Here is a 21,260-nt window from a genome sequence, read left to right on the forward strand (position 1 = left end):
CGCCGCATTTAAATAAAAGTGTGAATACCAACACGTACTTGATCGGAAGCGAAGACAGTTGCGTTATGTGGCATGCTCACCACAGAGGAAAAGCAGGCACTGGCGGTTAACCTGACACAATGCAGACATCCATAGGCGCTTCCATCGTCTTCATGCGCTGCTGAGCTACGGAGAAGAGGTGCACTGTGGCAGCCGGCGAGGCGGCGTAGACAAACAAGCGCAGCGGCGGTCGCTCTTGTTGAAGGCGCGCACGCGCCACATGGCATAAATGACGCCAGCACTCCGGACAGGGAAAGATCGCGTCCGCCTGTGCCGCATGTGGGCCTGCCTTGCGACAGGCAGTCGCACAAGAGCTGCATATGGCTGGTACCGGTGCAGTGATCCTTTTACCCAAATCTTGTACGTGACGAGAAGAAGTCATCGGTGAGGAGCGAGCAGCCAGGAGAAACACGTCTGCCACGTCGGCGTAGATACAACCGCTGGCAGCCGCAGCGCCGAGTGCATTCTGCTCCGCGCAACCCTTCAGTATTCCCTGTAGCGTCGCCCCGGCAGGATTGACGCGCTTGTGAAACGCATGGTTGACCCCTGTGAAGGCCTCATCACAGCAAGCGACGGTGTCCGTCTCTGCAGGGAGTGCGTGGTGGTAGGGAGAGGCAATCACGCGACTCGCGACAAACAGCTCGTTGTGAAGCGCGTGCCCGCACTCTGTGGAGGTCCAAGTTTGAGGCGGCTGTGAAGCACCCTCCCCCTCTTGGGACAGCAGGGGGTACGCTTCAGCAGCCTTGCTGGCCATTTGCACGGCATTGCTTGACGGCCATCGAAGACAAGACAGCCGCTGGAGAAGTCTTCCCAAATGACTGAAGTGGGTCAGTTGCGCGGGGGTAAGTTGCTGCGCCGACTTGGAGAAGAGATGTACCTTGGTGCCTCGTTGAGGACGACCCATCCCGGTCGCAGTCCCTCCGCTTCGCTTTGAATTACTGCTGGCGCAGTTTCCTTTGCTGCTGCTGCACACGGGGCACGCCTCGAAGGTATCGGCACACACGCCAGTCGGCAAACCAGATGAAGTGCAGCGTCTATCTGCCTCAGGGGTGCACACAAATCGAGCGGAGTGCGTGAGTGCTAAGATGGCGTTGGAGGGAGACACCACGGACGGCTTCAAGAAACGCCGTGCTACGGCGGCACAGCAGCGAGCGGTGCGAGGAACGGCCATCCCATACACGTTCTTATTTACACCGACTGTGCGGCTGTGCGTATGCGAGCTGCTGAACCTCACCCTGAGAAGAAGAAGAAAAGTGAGAAGCGCACGTGCAACACGAGCGAGAGAGGGATGTGGGGGAGGAAGTGAGGTGGATAGAGGGGAAACAAAGTGGCGGCACGTGTGGGGACTATTGGTCAACAGAATGCTCCAAAGACAAAAAGAGAAAGAGTGACGAGACCAGGCCTAGCGGCAGCACCAACATTCAGGAGCTTGGTTTACCCACAGAGCGCGCCGCCGTACGCATGCTTGTGTGTCACGCTCTATGCTGCTCTCCTTGTACTCGTCGCCATTATTGAGGCATCTCCACCTTTCCGAGATCTCCTCAATACCAGCGGCTTTCCAACACGTACACGTTACTTGTCATTCCCCATGCCGCCGCTTCCATCCTTCACCGATACCGCGACGTCTAGGGGCTTCTTCCATATCTTTGCCACGTAGAGGAAACTCGACCGAAAGATGCGAGGCCAGAAGCGACTCCCCAAGGCGACGTGCTCGTCCGCCGAAGAGACGCTGCGGTCCAGACCTTCGAGAGAAACGTACCTGGCATGCCCTCTCTGCACGGTGCCGTAGTCGAAGGCGTGTGCATCCAGAAGTCGCTGCACATCATGCCGTTGTGCTTCGCTATCCACACGTATGCAGGCAGCGACGCCGTCGTCGCCGGCAACGCGCGACACACTCTTCTCGTCTTCCTCATGCGCGTAAGAGAAGGCCGGTACCAAAACTGCCATCACTCTTCTCGGGGCGTCGCAGCCCGTGAGGGTACTGCCCGCATCACCTTCTTCAGCCTTCTCAGCGACGGCATTCGCACGCTCCAAGAATCGGCGCACGACATATTCGTTCTGTAGGTACGAGTAGGAGCAAGTGGCGTACAAGAGCGTTCCACCTGGTCGAAGTTGTCGATAGCCATTGTCTAGAAGCCCCGACTGAAGAGCGAAGAGAGAGGCAGATGAAGAGGGGGGAGCTTCTGCCGTGCTCTGCTCGCTGCTGCCAGCATGGAAGCTTGAAAGAGGCTGTGAGGATACGAGTGGCGCCTTTTCTCTGTTTGACTCCACTCCATCGCTTGAGACGCCAAGGTTCATGTGATGCATGCGATACTCGTTGTCAACGCCTCGGCCTTTCTGGATAGTTGATGCAGCCGACCACGCCACGTGTTTACCAGACGCAGAGTCGTTGACCGCATCAGTGGTGCTCTCGTGCTGCTCGTCGAGCTGCATGTGGGCGACAGAGCCATCATGTGAGCATTCTGCATCCACAAGAACGCGGTCAAACAGCAACGGCTGCGGCTGCGGCAGTGGCGCGGTTGAGTCTGTCGTTTGCAAGCCGCAAGCCTTTTCCTGCAACCATGTCGCCAGGAGGGTGCGAGCGTAGCTAGGTGCATAGACGACATACGGCGGTGGACTCGACTCTGCCTCGTGAGGCCCCGCAGACAGGGCTTCTTTCAAGGTTGAACGCCTTCGATTCCATCTTGCTGTTATCGCTGTTGTGTCGTGCTGGCGCTGAAGTCGCCGCTTTTCCTCTGTTGTCAGCCCCGTGCCAACATTCACGACTGATCCAGTGAGATTGAGCGCTGCCGCTGCGCTTCCCAAGGAGAAGCGACACCCATCTCCGGCAAACAAGCACACAGGAAGCGATGGCTGAGTGCCAGTAGTGCTGTGCCCCTGGTGCTTCGGCTGCTGCTGCTGCTTTTTCAGTGTGGATCGAGCCATATAAAGACGAGAGAGATTCACATCCACACCGACAGCGATGCCGTCTATTAGCGGCGGTGACACCGCGGAGAGCGGCGAGCAGGCGCCGCCTGTGTGGCCCCTTGTCACTGCATCCGCCAAAAGTCCCAGCTTCATGCCAGGAGCGCAGCACAAGTCCAGAACACGATCCCCCTTGCGCGGATGCAGAGCCACCACCGCGGCTATCGACGCCGCATCCATCGCGATGAGCGTTCCGTCGTGAAAAAGAGGGCTATCGCCCATGGCGTAGGACCACGGGAGGGCAAACACACCGCAAGGCAGCCACGCCACTGGCTCGACGGACGCCAAGGGCAGGCCTGTAAGTCCAGCGAGCCCAAGACGTAATACAATGGCGCGCGGAACAGTGCCGCAAGTGCAATGGATTCCCCATTGGGAGATGCCAGCGCCATCTGCAGCCTTCGACGGTGTCGTTGTGGTGCCTGCACGCACAGCGGCCTCCAGCGTGTCGGCCACCTTCCCCTCTTCAGGAAACAGCCACGTACTTGTGTCCATCAGCGCTGACTGCAACGCCGTTTCCGGTCGCATAACAACTTCCGCCCCAACGTCCAGTACCCGCTCCTCGCACCTTGGATTAATGCGGACATAGCGGCGCCGGTGTTCGTCGTCGAGCAACACGCGCGCGTCAACGAACACCTCGGGTGGAATACAGCCATCTTCGCAATGACGTATAAGTTCAGCCGAAAATGTGCGCGGGTACCCGCAGGGCGTTGCATCAGTGGCACCCTCAGCCATGACAGGAGCACACGTACAGACACATACACACTCACTGCCAGAACGAAGAAATTGTCCTAGTGATCGCTGAATGACCAGCTGAGGGGAGGAGGTGTCTATGCACTGTGCTTGTAGAGGAGGCGTCATATGTTGTGTATTCTTTTCGCAGCGAGGCAAAGCCGATCGAGGAGAGAGAAGAAAAAAAAAGCGAGGGAAGAGGGGAGAGGGGAGAGGGAAGAAGGGAGGAGGCGGTGAAGATGGCAAAGGCAGTTCGTCCGTGCCACGGGGGGTAGACGTAGTGACGACATTTGTGTTTTCTGTTGTTGTTGTTGTCGCTCTTTGTCCTCACCTTGTTGCATCCTAGGCGGGGAGTAGGAATGGGCTGAGAGGGTTAGGGGCAACGAAGGGTCCTAGACGGGAGGGAGGCGGGACGCGGCTTTTGTCTTTGTGTCAAAGAGAGCCAGTCGAGAGAAACACATGATGCGCCTCACACACTCGGGGTGGGGTGGTGGTGGTGGTGGGGGGGGTAGCGCCCCTCCTCCCCTGGTGTCTTCACCTGTATTTCTCCCCTTCGTTGGCTCGTGGGCCTCTCGCGTGCCCTTTTGACTGATGCGGTTCAATGCGCGTTACGAATGTATTCTGTGCGTGTAGGTGAACGGGAAACACATCGCTTTCGATGGCGTAGGCCACGCGCCCTCTTCGCCCAGCACCCCCTTCCCCCTCCCACCATCCCTGTAGAAAGCTCGCTTGTTGTGTTACGAGAGCGTGCAGGGTGTGTCGGAGGCACCTCATGCTTAAAATCGTGGCGCTGGCGCTGTAACACCGGTTGCCATCACCGCAGCGCCGGTGGCGCTTTCTCTGGCTAGTGGTGCAGGCGGGGCCAGCTGCCTGAGTTGGTCAGGGTAATGCACCGCTACGAGAAGGACGCCAACGCGCACTGCATTCCAGTGCTGCACTGCTGCGAGTTGCGACGCGCTTGTAGAGAGCACATGCACCTCCGTATCGGGGTTGAGGGACTTCAGCATGGCGGCCACCGCCGTCACGCGCTCCACCGAGGTGATGCGGTGAGAAGAGCGTAGCACCGTCGGAAAGGGGACGGTCGCGGCGCACGACGCCTGCTGAGAAGCGAGCGAGGAAGCGGCTGTACCGGCAGCGCCGCCACCTCCGTGGCGTATCACGAGATCCTGTGCGGTGATCTCTGTGTCACGTTCAACTTCACGATCAATACCAACAGCGGAGGACACCTCAGCGGCTTCCCCGACAGGTGTTAGTCGCTCCAACAGCGCTTGGCCATACTTGGAAAGGCCCTTCGCAGTTGTGGTCGGAATCAGCGGGCTTTCGGGCAGTAGATTCTGCTTCTCCGCCTCGTCACGTAACGCCTTCAGCGCCTCGGGAGTGGCAGGGCCACCTTCGGAGAGGTATGTATGCGCGAGAAGTTGATGCGCATAGGGAAGCACCCGCAGCATGCGCCACTCCTCCCGCTTCAGCAGGAGTCCAATGCGACGCAGAGTCATCTTTATATGGCGCCCTTGCACCGAATTGCCATCCTCACGGGCGCGCCTAGTCAGCAGTCGCACGGCAGCAAACGGGATAAACACTGAGTCGTAATGGTGAGTAAGGGACTCGAAAGTCGTCGAGAGCAGCACGTTGTGGTCAACCACCGCCACCCGTCCTTGGACTAGCCAACGCTGATCCAGCGAGCCGCTTGTCCCCAGCTGCCGCGTCGCGGCTGCCACAACGTCGCCGATCTTATCCTGAAAGGACTCATACACGAGCAGGGCGTCATGAGGACGGGGATGGGAGAGCAGTGCATCCACCATGGCGACACTCAGGGCAAGCGTGTGCGTCAGCGCGTTGCCAGTATCCACACAGTCCAGCTTGTACTCGCGCTCAGCAAACTGGGTTGCCTCGTGGTTTAGCTGCAGTCGGAACAGGTTCAGCAGTACGTTTCGGTACATTGTGTCTGTTACTGGCATGCCAAGCGCGTGTGCCTCAGCGACACACCGGATACAGTGGGCCACGCTGTGCGGATGGAGTTGCTGGACTGTGTTGAGAGTCTCCGTGCTGGGCTGCACGTTGCGCTCGTGCATGGAGTGAAACAATTTGATACCCTTCTCCCAGTTGCGGCCCCCCATTGTGGAGAGTACCGCATTGTAGTGCCCCGCTGTCACCTCCATGCTTGCCTCCAGTGCGCGTAGAATCGCCAGACCGTACGTCCACCGCGCCGGTATCTTGCATTGTGCAATGAGGCGAAGAAGCTCGAGGTAGACGACATTGTTTGGCCTTGTACCATGCTGAACAGCGTCCGAGAAGACCTTCAGGCCCATCTGCCAGGGTCCGTAGCGGCGGCACGCGTTCATGACAGCGTGAACGGCAAGTGGGTCTAGCACCTGCTGGTCCTGCCAGATGCTTTCGCAGTGCTGCATAGCCGCCCTCCAGTTTCCAGCGTTGCGGTAGGTCGACAGGAGAGCACCATGAAGGCGCTCATTCATTTTACCCTCCGAGGCGGCTTCCTTCCAGAATTGCAGTGCTTTGCGCGTTTGCCGCTCGTCATTCGCGTGAGCCATGAGGACGCAGTAGTGTTGCGATGTCAGGGGCTGCTTGGCATCACGAAGGGCCTGAACGACTACCTCGGTACGGTCGAACCGGCGCAGCGCGCGGTGCTGCTTGAGAAGGGTGACAATCTGCTCCCGGTTGAGTTCGTTGACCTGCAGGGCGTGCTTCACAGCCGCCGGCAGCCGCTCCGTCGGGGTCTGCGCTAGAACAGCCGTGACAGAGGGCTTGGCCTCGCTGGTATGATGAACAAGGTTTTTACGCTTGCCGTAGAGAAGTCGACCCACGTTCGCCTCGCGCGAATGTCTCTTCTTGTACAGCACCAGAGTGCGCCGCATGCTACCTCCGCGCCACATCATCGAGAGAAAAAGCTGAAATCCAACGAAGGAAAACACGCGCGCCACTGGTGGTGCTTTCAAGCACTCACTTAGCGATGGAAAGTACGTGTGCGTCTCTCCTACGTACTAGGGTGCTCGTTCAGTTCCGTAGTGGAAGAGACCACTGAGTGTGCGTCCACGTGAGTGTCAATGGGGACGCTTGGGGGAGGAGGAGGAGGAGCAGGCGGAGGTGAAAAAGTGAAGCGCAGTTTGGGAAGAGGGTGGTAGGCGTAGCGGTTACATTTCACTGAGTGCCTTGCAGTCATCCCCTTCCAGGCTGCGGCACGCTGGTTTACACGGTTTTTGAGAAGCGGAGGCATGCTGTATGTGAATGCTTGACTTTGTTGGTGCTGGGAGGAGGAGCGGCCTGCGCGCACCTGCGCATCAACGACACACTGTCAAGAGCGTAGTGTCCGCAGATACACACACACACACACACACACACACACACAGGTGTAGACAGACGCATGAGGATGTGCACCGCATTTCGGCTAGGCGAGCCACACTACTCCAACGTGTGGCGTGTCATCTTTACCCACACCTGCGCATGTATGAGTGCCGCACTTGTTGGTGGACATTTCAGTTTGCTTTTCGATTTATCAGTCCTTCCGAGAAATCATAGATAAAAAGCCAGGAAGAGGGAGGGAGAGGGAGAGAGAGAGAGAAGATTGTGAATTTTTTGTTTGCCACCTGCGCTCGCCGACACGCCTATGCGCACGCCCCCCCCCCCCCCCCCACACACACACATACACACCACACAGCAGCTGTGGCCTCTCAAGCGGGTTAACCACGATAGCGAAACAAACAAAAACAACCGAGAAAAAAAAGCGCACCACTGCGAGTTCCGATAATGCCGATCTACACCATCCACAGCAACAGGTATCTACACCTAGGTACCTGCTTCTCGCATCTAACACCTTCGCAAAGAATTTCACTCGCTCCTTGGCCTAGGTGGGCAGCAGCGATGCACGAGTGCGTGAACAGACGCACTCGACGATCGACAGACATGCGCACCGACCCGCGAGCACCGGGTTCGCCCAGCAGGAGAACAAAAAGGAAGATCAGAAGCGAGTTGCGGTTCCGATACCGACAGAAGAGAACCACTAAAAACAAAAAAAAGGCGCAGTCAAAAGCGAGCAACGACAAAGGTGGAGGGAGGGGGCGCAGGGGTATAGAGCCCCCCCGGGCCTACCACCTCACAGCAAATAGTGAAAGAGCAAACGCAAGAGAGGAGGGAAAAGGGAGGAGGGGGGGGACAGTTCCCGCCTTTTCTCCGCTACATCACCTCAGCAGCATTCGGCGACGCTCATCACTGGAGGAGTGAGGGAGGAGGACTCACTGAAGCTGAAGAGAGAAAGTGAAGGGAGAGGAACATGAAATACTACAAGAAGTGAAGGGCTCACTCGGAGGTGAAGAAGGAGGGGTATGGGGGAAGACTAGAAAAGCGTACCGCTCTCTCAAAATAGCGGCACTGCGCTCCTTCTCTCTTTTGACGGAGCGCCCAGGGGAGCAGGGAATTCGGTGAGTGAAGGCCCACACCGCTGCAGACAGGAAGGTGGATGCTAGAATGGGGTGATGTGAGAGGAGGGGCAGGGGAGCGAGTGCGCATCGAGCATGAGTGAAGAAGTACAATGGATGCCTTGCATGCAAAGACACGCATCGCTTGCAGTGGAGGAGTAGCGGCGGGGGTAGAGAAACTAAGAGAAACCCATGAAAGTTGAATGCCGCGTTGCCAGGTGAACAACTAGAGCGCAGACAGCGTTCGGACGCAGCTGTCGTACTACTCCCTTGTGCGGAACACCTTTGCTAACGGCTTCTTCGGTTCCGCTGCCCCAACCCCTCTTGTTCCTCCTCTACCTATTTTACCTGTTGGCGTACATGCTGAGGAGCACACACACACGCACACATGTACCCATCACCGAGAGCAGCCTCGCCGCGCCAGCTCCGCTGCTTTGCGTTTTCTCAGCCCAGCTTCCTGACCAGCGCATCGGAGAGGAGGAGCACGAGGTCTGCGCCGACCATGGCATTCCGCATGACCTTGAAATCGACCAGGTAACCTTTATCGTGCCGCTCGTGAATGCGAAAGAAATAAAGAGAGAGAACGACAGGGTTGAGCGGCGGCGTGATTGTTTCCGCAACGGCAGAGGTAGAGGTGCTCGCCAACGAGGACGCATCGCGAGGGTTAAACGGCGAGGACGGCGACGCCGACTCGCTCTCGGTTACATGCACTGACGGAAGTATCGACGTCGTCGTTCTTCCAGCCACCATCGCCGCTTCCTCGTCTCCGCCCTGTAGGTTGCCGAAGTAGTTGCCGCGCGCAACCTGGCTCGTGTTAGTGTGGAAGCCGCCACCTGGTGCACTCACGAGGCTGCGACCTGCAGCGCCTGGTCGTCGGGTGTGGGCCACCTGTAAGTGGATGGACTCCTCGTCGCGCAGCATGCTACCAGCGACGTCGTCGCCCTCTTGATCGTCACTGCTGCCGCTCGCTGGGGCGCCGCTGCGGCTGCCAATGCGGATCGGTGCAGAGGATTCAATGGGGTAGGAGTTTAGTGTGTTTTGCCACGTGGATGCTTTGGGGGATTGCGTCGAGTCCGCTACCACACTCCATGTCTCAGCCGTTGACCGTGCCAGGAGACGGAAAGGCGAGACCACCTTCCACTGCATCCCGAAGGAGCGCAAGACGTCATAGATCGCGGAGAGCGATTTCTCTGCCCGCCAGTCCGTCATGATGCCGATGCGCCAGCCATAGTTGTTCTCCACAATAAACTGCTCCTCCTCCGCGGTGTACATGGCGTGTTTTCGGGCGACAGATCCGACACGCGGTTGGTCGCTGAGGCCCACCCCTAGGTGCGAGGCGGCGGTTCCGCCAGTGCCAGACAGCATGCCCGTACGCCGATGGCTGCTGCCGCCGCCCGTGAGCCCCGCAGCGCCGCGCAGACTGCCTGGCGCATGCAAGGAAGAGCCTGCGCTGCCGGAGCCGATCAGAGATCCGGTGCAGACCTTGGAGGTGATGCGGAAGGAGCCAACTGCGGGCGGCCCGCCTGGACCCCCATTGCCGCTCACATCACTCAGGCTCGTATCACTCACCTTCGTGTCGCCAAAGGTTGCGGTGGAGGCAGGCACGAAGAAGCCGCGGTTGTAGGCCCACTTGTTCCTCGTTGCATCGTCCTCATCGAGCAGCACCACCATCGCGGGGCTCTGTGTCAGCATGAGACCCATGTTGAGCTCCCGCTCCATCGCCTTGGGCTGAAACTTTGTCTGCTGGGTGCCGATGGCGTGGCTTATCCCACGGGACTCATCGCCGGACATGCCAAGCTCTCGGACCTCAGCCGCGATCTCGCGACGGCGGCGTGCGTCCAGGAGAATATTGTAGGCGACATAGGCGGCACCGGAGCCGTGCTCGAGCTCTTTGCGCACATCCCTGTCCCGCACCCCCAGCCGCTTCGCTGTCTCGCTGACCAACACCGATAAAATGCGGTCCTCCTTCACGCTGAAGATGGACTCACTGTACGACAGCCGCATTGGCAGGCGCTGATTGAACCAGGCGTTGTCACGGATTTGCGGGACGGTCAGTCGCACGAGTGGGTCTACGACGAGGATCTGCTGAATGAGCTCCCGTGGCCCCGCCTGCATGTTGGACGGCATGGCGTACTTGCCCTTCTTGATTTTGCTGAAAAGGAGCGGAATGCTGTCCTCGTCGAACGGAAGACACCCGCAGAGCAGCGCGTAAAGAATGACGCCGCAAGACCACACATCCACCTCAGGACCAAAGTACAGCTTACCGGAAATGACCTCTGGTGCGGCGTAGTTGGGTGACCCACACGACGTTGCGAGGAATTCGCCATCCTTCGTGATGTTCGAAAGACCAAAGTCAATTAGTTTCACCTGAAGCCCAGTTCCAAGCAGAATGTTCTCTGGTTTCAGGTCTCGATGCACGACGCGGAAGTGGTGACAGTACTCGATGGCGCACACAATCTGCTGGAAGATGTAACGCGCCTCGCTTTCTCGCACACGGCCCTTCTGCACAATGTAGTCGTACAGCTCCCCACCCTCCACGTACTCCATGATAAGGTACATGTCCGTCGGTGTGGAGATGACCTCGTAGAGACGGCAGATGTTCGGGTGAGAGAACAACTGAAGGATTTCGATCTCGCGGTGAATTTTTCTGTCCATGTTGGCAGACTTGAGTTTTTGGCGGTTGAGGATCTTAATGGCGACGTACTCTCCAGTGTGCACATGTCGCCCTTTCTTCACCTTGCCAAAGCTACCGCGGCCGATGGTCTCACGAATGACGTAGCTGCCGATCATCTGCTCGGGAAGCACCGGGTACGATGGGGGACCACCGCTACGGGAGTGCGAGTAGCTGCTCTCCCATGAAGGTGGATACGCGTTCTGCGCCATTGTGTGTAACTTTCTGCAATGCCTGATAATAGGGTAGCAAGCCTCCCACAGGGGGTGCTGGAGGGTTTAACAAAATGAGAGAAACAGTTGATTTGTGGGTAACACACACCAGCGCAGAAACGTTCAACAGAGAGGGAGGGAAAGAGGGACTGGTGGTGGCGGTGGCAGTGGTGAGGGCGGAGGTGAGGGCGGAGGAGGGAGGGAGTGGAAAGAGAGCGTCAGACGGGAAAAAGAGAAGTGGCGAGAGCGGAAGGCGAGGCGAGAGACCGTGATGAGTAGCCACACACACACACATGCACAGAGTGAGGTTGATACACCCCAAAGTGGGTAAAGAAAGCAAGAAAACAACGAAGGCGAAGGAAGAAGGGGGGGTGGAGGGGGAGGAGGATCAGTACAACAAGACGACGTCGTGAGAGGAGAGACAGAGAGAGAGAGGCGTAGGCCGAAGAGTGCAGGGGAAGGAAAAGAGAGGAACAAGGCAACAAGGGAGCTGTTATGGATGTTGTAGGAGCAGAAAACACCCATATATATATATATTTATATATATGTATAATGATGACTAAGGCAGATGTGAAAAGAAAAGAAGCGGGACTAGCACACACCGAGAAGCGGAGGAACAGCAAGAAAGCGCACTTGAGTGAAGACTCACACACCCACCCACACACACACACACACACACACACAAGCACAGACACACACACACACAAGCACAGACACAAAGGGAGTAGAAAGAAATCACACGAAACGAGAAGCGATAAGACAGTCATAACAGAAGAACACAGGCCGGCGCACCCACAATGCACGCAACGCAGACGCTTTGCTCTTGCACTCTGCGGGCGTCCTGTAGTGCGGGTGTGCTCCTCTAAGAGGAAGCAGCGCAGAAGTGAAAAAAGGAGGAAAAGAAAGGCAACTCAGAGACGGAGGCGTATGACGGTACACGTGAGTATCGGTGCATGCCTGAGGAACGGGTGCGGAGACTCAGACAAGCAGGCGACACGAAATCAACCCTGGTCAAGCAACGCGCACCCTAATCGGCCAATTTTTTTTGTTTCGGCTACACACGCCCACACGCAAACCTTTGTAAGTGGGGGGGGGGAGGGGGGAGACCCAGACACCGCTACTGACGGAGCTATATACGCAGCAATACACGCGCCCAGGGAGAGAGAGAGAGAGAAAGAGAGACAAATCACTCACAAGCCCATGCAGGGGAATTGCACAGAAATTGAGACTACTGCGAACGTATTTGGTGTAGGGCCGTTTTGGTTTTCATTTCGTGATGACCGACGGCGTGTGATGTAGCGAGATGAATCACCAAAACAAGAAGAAGACAGTCCAAGAGAAGGTGGAGTGTAGAGAGGTAGGAGGTACAGAGAGTATGCGATGGAGGAGGCGATTGTATTCACCATACACCATGAGTACATGTGCACACGCGCAGTTCGACAAGAGAAGGGAACGAACGAGAAGCAAGTGTGCAGCGCGCTTGCTTACTGGGTATAACAGACGCACAGCATGCGTTCATGTGGCTCTGCGTATTACACAAAGGCGAGTGCAGCACCACGTCGACGAGATGCAGTGTGAAGCCGGTTTCCGAGTAGAGGATGGCATGCCCACAGACCACCACACAGACACACGCAGTCAGAGAAGGTGATATGTTTCCTTCTTGTGCGGGGGAACGCAGGTGTGGGTGGTGGTGATGTGTGGGGATTTCTTCTGAGCATTTCGTGCTTTGTTGTTGCGTTATTATTTTTTTTTTTTCTTCGGTGCAGTTGTCGTTGTTTGGCTCGAATGGGCAGAGAAAGGAGGAGCGTGAAATCAAAACGGGAGGGAGGGAGGGAGGGGGCGCAAGAGCGCAAGGAGACACACCTGCAGAGACAAGGGGCGGTGCAACACCACATCTGGAGTGTTTCCCTTTTGGTATCGTCGATTGTACCTACGTTTTTTTTTTGTCATTTGTCCTTCAAGACAACCTTCTCGGGTGGCGGGGTGCACAGGGTGCACTGTGGCGACACGCAGTTCGTCAGAAGATGAGGTCCGATAACGTCAGTCATCTTCGGGGAGTACGCCATCCTGCCGTGCAGCACCAACAAGGCTACCTTTGTCGGTCGCAGGCGTGCCATAATGATGTCGACAACAACGAAGAAATCAGTCAGCATGAGGGATAGTGGAAGCGGCAACGCCTCCACCGTCACCTCGACCGTGTGGGAGGCGAGCGCCTCCTCGTGGCTGCCTGGGGGGCTGCCACAGCTGAGGAGTTGACGCACACTGGTAATGACGGGGCTCGAGAGCGCCACCCCTCCACTTAGTTGATGTCGCATCCACAGCCAGTACACAATCGGAAAGACCGGCACGTGGAGGGAGAGGTAGGCGACAGACTCCATGCATGTCTCCGCGTACCAAATCATAGCCAGCACAAAGGCAAAGTACAGGTAGTACACGGCCAGCGTGGGAAAGAGGAAGCTGATGATGACGAAGAGAAACGTGGCGGCGAGCATCTGATCCACCTGGAAGTGGTAGCTGTCGTAGCGCCTGCGCAGGGGGTTGTACTTGACGCCGTAGAACTGACGAAAAAGGTTCGTGAGCAAGACACGAGCAAAGCGGTATGGCAACGCGACGGCGTGGTAAAGGAAGCGTAGGTGCAGCGAAACGAGGCCCGTGATGTCGGAGACGAGGGCAGCAGCGGTGCTGCAGCCGAGAAGGCAGAAGATCCGCAGGTGAAGCGACAGGCGGATCCACTCGTACACTGCTTGAAGCTGATCTTCGGAGGCAGGGTAGGACAACGTTGACAACGGCGCCGCCGTACCGACAGCAGCGACTGTGCTGTTCAAGTACGCCTCCACTGCCAACGAGTCCGATTGGAAGGATACGAGACTCGGCAGCGTGGCAGGAGACCACCTCAGCAGCGCATCCCACACCTCCAGCACGCACTTGGCGAAGAAGCAGAGCGCCATGTTCAGGTCTTCGTTTACCTTCAGCCCGGCCGGGTAGCCGTCAAACCAGTCCATGTAGGCAGCGTGCATTTCGTACAGGAAGTGACGCGCCACGTGCTGCGAGGCGACAAAGAGGGACGGGCCCCAGGCTGACACGCACAAGTAAACGAGCACTCCAAGCACCAGGTCCACCGCGCAGCGCGATATGTAGCCAAAGATGCAGACATAGCGGCGATTAGCGTAGGGCGAGACTTGGTGCGGCAGCACCGGATGGAGGCCGCAGGAGTCGTTGGCGAAGCTGACGGCACACAAGAAGTGCACAAACTCAGACGTTCGGTAGAGCAGCAGCTCTGCTGTCTTGCTGAAACGCAGGAGTTTCAAGAGACCGATGACGTAGCTGAAGATGAAGTCGACAGCGTATTTTAGTACTCCCGTCAGCGGTTCCACGGTTTCTTCCTTGACGTAGTTGTCCAACTCCTCCTTCTGCATGACGCGGCGCACATTTCGGCCGGCGCGCATTGTTGCCAGAAGGATGCTCATCTCTGCCCTGTCGGTGGTCGAGGTGAAGTCAAGGCGAGGTGGCACACCCGCCGGTGGCGGTGGGTCGATACTCTGCGGCGGGGCCAGCGTACTCCGAGCGCGGTGCTTCTCGAAGTGCGACGACGACCGCCACCCCCTCTTTCGATCGCCGCTGTCCACCTGCTCTATTTCCGAGTCACTCAGCGTCGCCGTGCTGACCGGCGCTGTCACCCCGCTATCGTCGCCTTCCAAGGGTGTAAAGCGTTCCTCCGGACCGGCTGCCAGGCGGTCGCGCAGGGAGCTGTTCCGATGCCACTCCGGGCTGGCCAAAGCGTCTTCCCCAAAGCTGGTGGAATGGGTCGCGAAACTGATGTTACTGTTGACAAACATTTCCCGACGCCTGCCTGTTAGCACACCAGACTGTTCCACCGTGTCGCGGTCGGATAAACTGTCCTCGGCGGGCATCGTGATGGAGTCACTCACGAAGCTCGTGTTGCGCCAGCGTTGCTGATCTCGCTTGAGCACGCGCGGCCCCGCTTCCTTGCGCATGACCCCCGGAAGAAGAACGCCTTCCAGGTTCGAGCTCGCCCCTGGTGCGCACACCGGCACGATCCCGCTCTGCAGCTGGCGCACCCCCGATACCCCGTAGAGCGCTGTGGCCGAGAAGATGGTGGGACTAATGGAAAGCGCCTTGGCTGGATCACACCGCACAACATGCAGTTGGCAAGGCTGCACGCGCGCACCACAGCACCACAGCTCCGCCAACACTGGGCCTTCAAGCAGTTCCAGCCAGAGATAGCTGCTCCTACGTGCGTCGCGGATGTCTTCCTCCTCCGCGACGGAGTACAGGTTAGAGCCGTGAGAAGTGCTGCTGGGTCGCACGCAGCCGAGGATAGTCAGACTACTGTACGGCATCTCTGGCATATTTCCGTTGTAGTTCTGCAGGACACACCTGATTTTCTGTAGCTCTGCCTTTGCCTCCTCCAATGTGCAGTTTCGCAGAAACCACGTCACAATGATGTACAGGCGTCGGTCATTCCACCCTACCACCCACGCAATGGAGTCGTTCGCACCCAGGATCTGCGTGGCGGGCGAGACCGGCCACACGAGCATACATATTTCGGTTGTGCTAGAGCGCGGCATTATTCCACTACTGTCGTTTTCCTCCGATCGGCAAGCGTCTGTATGCTCAGGGATATGAGCGTGAGTGTAAGGGCGGGGGGGGTAGTCAGTGAGCAACTTCGCTGCGTGGTGCGATAGAGGAGGTGGAGGGAGGAGGAGGGGTGTGGAGAGGCGCGAAAGAGAGAGAGACAGCTGGGCGAAGAATCATGTATAGGATGAAAGGCAACCAGCAGAACAGAGCGGCGGCAACCACGGCACAGGAGCTAGGCGACGCAAAACACTATGCGATGCGTTACGCTGGAGAACAACGAGCGGGGGAGGGGGGAGGAGGTATGAGCGTGAAACAGAGCGAGAGAGAGAGCACAAGGCGTGCGGTGCATTTCATTGCAGAAAAAAGTCAAGATACGCTACACAGTGCAATGGGAAAGGTCGAAGGCGGACCACCTGAGGCTCTGTATGCGCGTCTCTGACTCAGTGTGGCTCTCTCCTCTGGCTGAAGGACTGCGCGGTGAAGGTTTGCATGAGCGTAGTCACACACATCTGCACAGAGACATATAATTGCTGCCGTAGGCGTTGGCATCGAACGGCCTCTTTCCCCTTTCGTTTTAGCTTTCCTTGACCAATCATTTCTTCTCCGCTGCAGCTACTCTGTCTCGGCTCCGTGTGTGGCAGGGTCCGTTCCCCTCTTTATCCACCACCCCGCTCTACTGTTTCTCGTAGCATAGTTGCCGAGTGCATCGCAATACATGCGGCAGGAGAGGGGTAGGAATGGTGAGGGAGGTACGAGAGTGGGAAGGGGGGGGGGATACGGGGATACGGGGTCGAACCAAAATGATGCGCACACGATGGAGCGGCAAAAGCTGAGGAATCCAAATGAAAGAGCGGCACACGGACGCTCGACTACTCTTCCTCAAAACCAAAACCCGAGTAGAACGGGTTGTCCTCGTAAACCGGTCGGGTTGTCGGTTCGGACGGGAGTACGGGCGGAGGCGGCTGATGCAGGAAAGGGATGCCGGCTGCACTCTCAAATACCGGCGGTAGCTGCCCCGACTCAGCTTGTCCGAGGATGGCCTCGCCAAGGATACTGGGGTGCTGTCGCCGCCGTCTCTGCCGTCGCTTCACTTTACGTTCTCCACTTTGCAGCAGAGGATATTGCCTGTTCACTTCCACTTGCAGCACCGCTTCCACTGAGTGGCTGGTACCCGTCACGGTAGTGCAACCTGGCTCCTCGCTTACAGGGTATTCTGTACCGTTGTCGTCGTTTCTTGATTGGCCATTGCCTTGCTCGTTCTCGGAGACCTCCTCGGTGGTGTGGTACTCGCCTGTTTCGCCGTCGAAGTTGAGTGCGTCATCTTTTGCCGACTTATCAACAAACTGCTGCTTCTCGTCATCACCACCTTCAGCGTCACCTCCGCCTGCCTCCGCTTCATCCGTCCTCATGATCTCTGGCCCATCGGCTTCGTCTTCTCGCTTCAGTGATGCGACCTCCAACGCGGCTGCACTGCCGTCAATTTCCTGATTCCTCTCCTCCTGCTTTGTCCTCATGTCTGTCGCCGTTTCGAGAATGGGGGCGGAGGTCTCTTGATTTATGTCAGAGACGTCGCCATCCTCGATTGCGCCATCTCGGGCACCGTCTCCAGCCATCATTTCGCGCTGCCCCAGATGATCCAGTAGGAGGGATTTCCACGTAACCGCTTCAGCCTCCCTTACCTCGCAACGGTGGAGCGACTCAGCTGCAGAGAGGTCTTTGTGCATCTGTAGCTGCGCCACCTGCGCTTGCAGGGTTGCCACCTCTAACCGCGCTTGTTGCACCGCAGCAGTCAGCGCGTACCGCTCTGTTGTCGTGCTGTCAGTCAGTAACTTTTGTTGCTGCTCGACTTGGGCAGCAAGAGAAGCAGTCTGGCTATTGCGTGTGGTGCATTCGGACGCACGCGCCTGCAACGACTTTGCCTCCGCGAGCGCCTTCTCGAGCAGTGATGGGACCTCTGCCATAGAGTACTGCGCATACTGATCGAGTTTCACCTGCATCTCTGTGACTTTCGTGCGAATCGCCGCAGTTTCGGCGGCAAGGGTCTCCTTCCACTTGGCAGAGAGCACGCTGATGGCATCTTGGACGACATCCACGCGCCGCGGCAACTGTGGCAAGTGCACCTGCGCTAGACATTGCTCTTTTCCCGCATCACACGTTGCCACGGAAGGGTCCACGCTGTCACTTTCATGTGCATCATCATCGGCAAGCTTTAGCAGCTGCATCGCACTTTCTAGTGCTGGTGTGGTACGCGTTACGAGTAGGTCGGTGCTTCTAGAGTTACCGCCCTGGCACTCTGGCGCACCCGCTTCATCAGAGAGCTGCAGAAGTCGGATCAGTAGAGCCACATCTCGCTTCGCACGCTCGAGGGGCGCTGCACACCCGTGGTGCACCTGCGCAAGCGCGGCGTTTACCGCCTCGGTAATGGCTTCCTGGGAGGCATGAAGACTGTTGAGCAGCTGCTGTTCCTGCAGTAAGAGGGGAGAGGCGCAAGCGATGTGTAAGTCGGCATCGTCATCGCGTGCGCCACTCGACAGGATCTCCACGGTAGCCATATCGGTACACCGGCGCAGGAGCAACTCAGCAGTGCGGCACCAGGCATCCTCGCTCGAACTGGCACACATTTCCGCTTCAACCAAAACATCGTGGGTCCTTTGCCAGTGCTTTGCGTTTTCGGCGAGAAGTGAGACAAGTGAGTTGGCGCGTGTCTGCAGCGCCTCTAGCAGAGAGAGCACTTGAACACGGGTGGCCAGCAAATCCACAGGTGCTGATGTGTGAGAGTGCGGTAACGACGTGAGTCCATCGCTTTCATCCTGTACTTTACCCTCGCCAGCTACATCTTCGTTTACGTCGCTGATGTCGCCCCTGGGACCGTCGTCCTGTTCGTCCTTCGGCTTTGGTGTCGATGCCGCACAAACCACAAGGTGCGCCAGGCCGTCGTAACTTGCCCAACGGAGTCCATCCTCCAGTACCGCCTCCAGCATCTGCGAGTCCCCTCTTGCATCGGCCGTCTCCGCCAGTGAAGTGAGCGCTGTAGCCTCAGCTTGCGAGACCCAGGCTGAACCAAGGACACGACGCGCGCACTTTTTCAGGTAAAGGAGCTCTCGGCACAAGCGATCCCTCAGCCCTTCGCGCCGCGCGCACGTGTCTGTGACAGCCTTCATTTCTTCCGGCGTCACCCCGTATGGCTGTGTGAAAAAGATAGAGGGTGGCTGTGGCACGGAAGCTGAAGAAGACGCATCGGCGGCATAGCCGACGCTACTTACTGCCTTCTCCGCATCACGTAGAATGACGAGTGTCAACGCATTTTGTAACTCCTTCCGGCGGCGCAGCAAGACCTTCCGCACCCCCATCGCCCGCGTCTCCGCGATGGTCACAGGTGAGTACAAGTCTTGCATTTCGCGCGCCTGTTGTGCGTTTGCCGCAAAGAGGCTCCATTCCAGTGAATGTGCACGGCGCTGCCGCAGATCGGCCTCCGTCTGCACCTCAGCTTCAGTTAGAGCCTGCAGTTCCTGCAGCAAGCTCTGGCACCGACGTCCCACCTCCGTCAGTGCCGTGGCAACAACGGACATGTTTGTGCGGCAATCCGGATCACGGAAAAGAGTGTGTACTTTCGCCAGAGTGCCGCCAAGGGTGGTCATGTCGCTTATGTGCTTCTGCCACATGTCGCTGGGCGGAGACCGCGTCGGTGGGGAAGCCGTCAAAGGCCGCGCACAGTCGTGTTCCTCTGATGATTCTTCCACAGTAGAAGTCATCACCCTGTCAGCTAGCCCTGCGTTCTCGTGTAAGCGACCCAAGAGCTCCGCAGTTTCCGTCTTCAGTTTCTCCTGACGCTCCGCATCAGCCTGCATCGATCGTGCGTGGGAGCGCAGCAATCTCACTACCTCAGTGCAGCGTTCGTACTGCAGCTGAGCGTGCTCCATACGATGCGCTAAACATGCTAATCGAGCGTCTGTCGCTACAGCAGCCGCGATGTCTTTGGCATTCGGTGAGGCATCGGCGGCAGAGGTAGCCGTCAGCGTCCTAGACTCGGCGCTCGCGTTGGGGGAGGTCTTAGCGCTACCACTAGAATGCAGACAAGACGCGCTCAGGGCCTGTGACGCCAGAAACATCTGCTGCTGTGCTGCCACCTCCGCCATCAGTTTTGCTTCCCGTTGTGCCATGCGCAGCGCAAAATCACTTTGCCGATCGCGCTGCTGCTCTTGAGCCTCCATTTCTGCCACACGAAACAGTAGGCTTCGGTACTCGGCCGCGTATGCACCGTCGCCACCATTCTTGCTGTCATCATCGTCGTCGCCCTCGTCTACAGCCTCTTCATTGTCAGCCTCCAGCAGCGCCGGCTGCGTCTCATCGAGTCGCGTGGCAGATGCATTTGCCGTGGCGGACTTCTCATCATGCTCTGCCACAACGGTCGTATCGTTCTCATGGAAGTTCTCATGGTGTAACGTTTCCTCCTCGTTGGTCGCTGCAGTCATTGGCTCATACTTCACATGGGCGTCTGCTGATGCGGCGCTCAGGGAGTCGAGCACCCCTTCGTCATCCGTGAGGGAGTTGCTATGCATGCTGGGCGCCACTTTACAAGCGTTTGTCTTACCGCTGCCTGGCTCGGACTTCGGGGGTATTTATAAAAGTGCCACAGAGGTGTCCGCACCCTTCGAGGAATACGCCAAACAGACGCACCCACACACGCGCGTGTCAGCAGTGAGGCGTTCAGCTTGCGTGAGCGTCTGTCTGTACAGGCCAAGGTAGAGCAGCAAAGAGAGAAAAGAGCAACACAAAGTCAGTACAACGAGAGAGTGAGAAGGACGCGTCTAACAGGCGTGTTTGTTTGCTTTATCCGATGCTGAGGCTTTTTGGTGAAGACTTGAGCCCAGAGCCGCGGGACCAGAGTCGCTGCCTGGGTAGCCAGCCCTCACCTTACCACTACAGAGCCACGTTAGGTAGAAGGGCGAGCTCGAATGACACCCAAACGTTGTCACTTCCTACAAATGTCATTTTTTCTTTTTTTTTTTTTGGAACTCGGGTGAATGTCAACACATAAAAAAAGGCTTTCGTGCGCAGCGTGTGCATTTTGCATTACAATCTGAGCCGCATTCCACCCGACTCGACCTATGACAGTCCATCGCACCCTGCAAAGCCGCACTCAGCACGCACTGCAGCAGCACGCCGACAGAGCTAGCTGAGCACGGCCCCGGCCTCACACCCTACCCAACCACCCACCACTGTTTTGCTGGCCGCCGCCTGGTGCGTCCCGTGGCGTGGCTCGACGCACTCCCCCCCTCCACAGACACACCAGTAGACCACGAGGGCCGCGTGAGATGTGGCCGAGCCACGCTGACACTCCGCGCGTCACACGGATGGCGCACACGTGTTCGCTGTCGCAGGCTGCTCCGACGCAACGCCGTCCACGACCTGACCGCCGAGATCCGCAGCGATACATCGGTCTGGCCTCCCCTGCGTCGTAGACACTTGACCCTGTCAGAGCCAGAGGGTGGCTCGGCACGGGCAGGGAGAGAAGAGGGGCTGCCTGGCAGCCTCCCACAGAGTGGGGGTAGTGAGATGGTGGGATGCTGCGCACTGATGTGTTATCCCCCCGCCACTCCTTGAGATGAGTGAGGT

The 21,260-nt window shown here is 57.8% G+C and overlaps 6 protein-coding genes across 6 annotated transcripts; all 6 read right to left on the bottom strand.

Annotated features, from left to right (window-relative positions):
• Positions 1–106: 106 nt before the first annotated feature.
• Positions 107–1,210, bottom strand: LBRM_29_1960 (conserved hypothetical protein; the record flags this gene model as incomplete). Its single annotated transcript, XM_003723155.1, has 1 exon — positions 107–1,210. The coding sequence occupies one exon, from the start codon at positions 1,208–1,210 to the stop codon at positions 107–109; it is 1,104 nt and encodes a 367-aa protein (XP_003723203.1).
• A 401-nt stretch (positions 1,211–1,611) lies between these two features.
• Positions 1,612–3,861, bottom strand: LBRM_29_1970 (conserved hypothetical protein; the record flags this gene model as incomplete). The annotated part of the gene is made up of 1 exon (XM_001566490.1): positions 1,612–3,861. The coding sequence occupies one exon, from the start codon at positions 3,859–3,861 to the stop codon at positions 1,612–1,614; it is 2,250 nt and encodes a 749-aa protein (XP_001566540.1).
• A 647-nt stretch (positions 3,862–4,508) lies between these two features.
• On the bottom strand, positions 4,509–6,605 carry LBRM_29_1980 (conserved hypothetical protein; the record flags this gene model as incomplete). The annotated part of the gene is made up of 1 exon (XM_001566491.1): positions 4,509–6,605. The coding sequence occupies one exon, from the start codon at positions 6,603–6,605 to the stop codon at positions 4,509–4,511; it is 2,097 nt and encodes a 698-aa protein (XP_001566541.1).
• A 2,001-nt stretch (positions 6,606–8,606) lies between these two features.
• On the bottom strand, positions 8,607–11,045 carry LBRM_29_1990 (putative serine/threonine protein kinase; the record flags this gene model as incomplete). The annotated part of the gene is made up of 1 exon (XM_001566492.1): positions 8,607–11,045. One exon carries the CDS (start codon positions 11,043–11,045, stop codon positions 8,607–8,609), a length of 2,439 nt encoding a protein of 812 aa, XP_001566542.1.
• Positions 11,046–12,991: 1,946 nt separating this feature from the next.
• Positions 12,992–15,634, bottom strand: LBRM_29_2000 (putative UDP-GlcNAc:PI a1-6 GlcNAc-transferase; the record flags this gene model as incomplete). Its single annotated transcript, XM_001566493.1, has 1 exon — positions 12,992–15,634. One exon carries the CDS (start codon positions 15,632–15,634, stop codon positions 12,992–12,994), a length of 2,643 nt encoding a protein of 880 aa, XP_001566543.1.
• Positions 15,635–16,513: 879 nt separating this feature from the next.
• Positions 16,514–20,203, bottom strand: LBRM_29_2010 (conserved hypothetical protein; the record flags this gene model as incomplete). The annotated part of the gene is made up of 1 exon (XM_001566494.1): positions 16,514–20,203. The coding sequence occupies one exon, from the start codon at positions 20,201–20,203 to the stop codon at positions 16,514–16,516; it is 3,690 nt and encodes a 1,229-aa protein (XP_001566544.1).
• Positions 20,204–21,260: the final 1,057 nt, after the last annotated feature.

Source organism: Leishmania braziliensis, chromosome 29 (genome assembly GCF_000002845.2).
Source record: "Leishmania braziliensis MHOM/BR/75/M2904 complete genome, chromosome 29".
Lineage (NCBI taxonomy): Eukaryota > Euglenozoa > Kinetoplastea > Trypanosomatida > Trypanosomatidae > Leishmania > Leishmania braziliensis.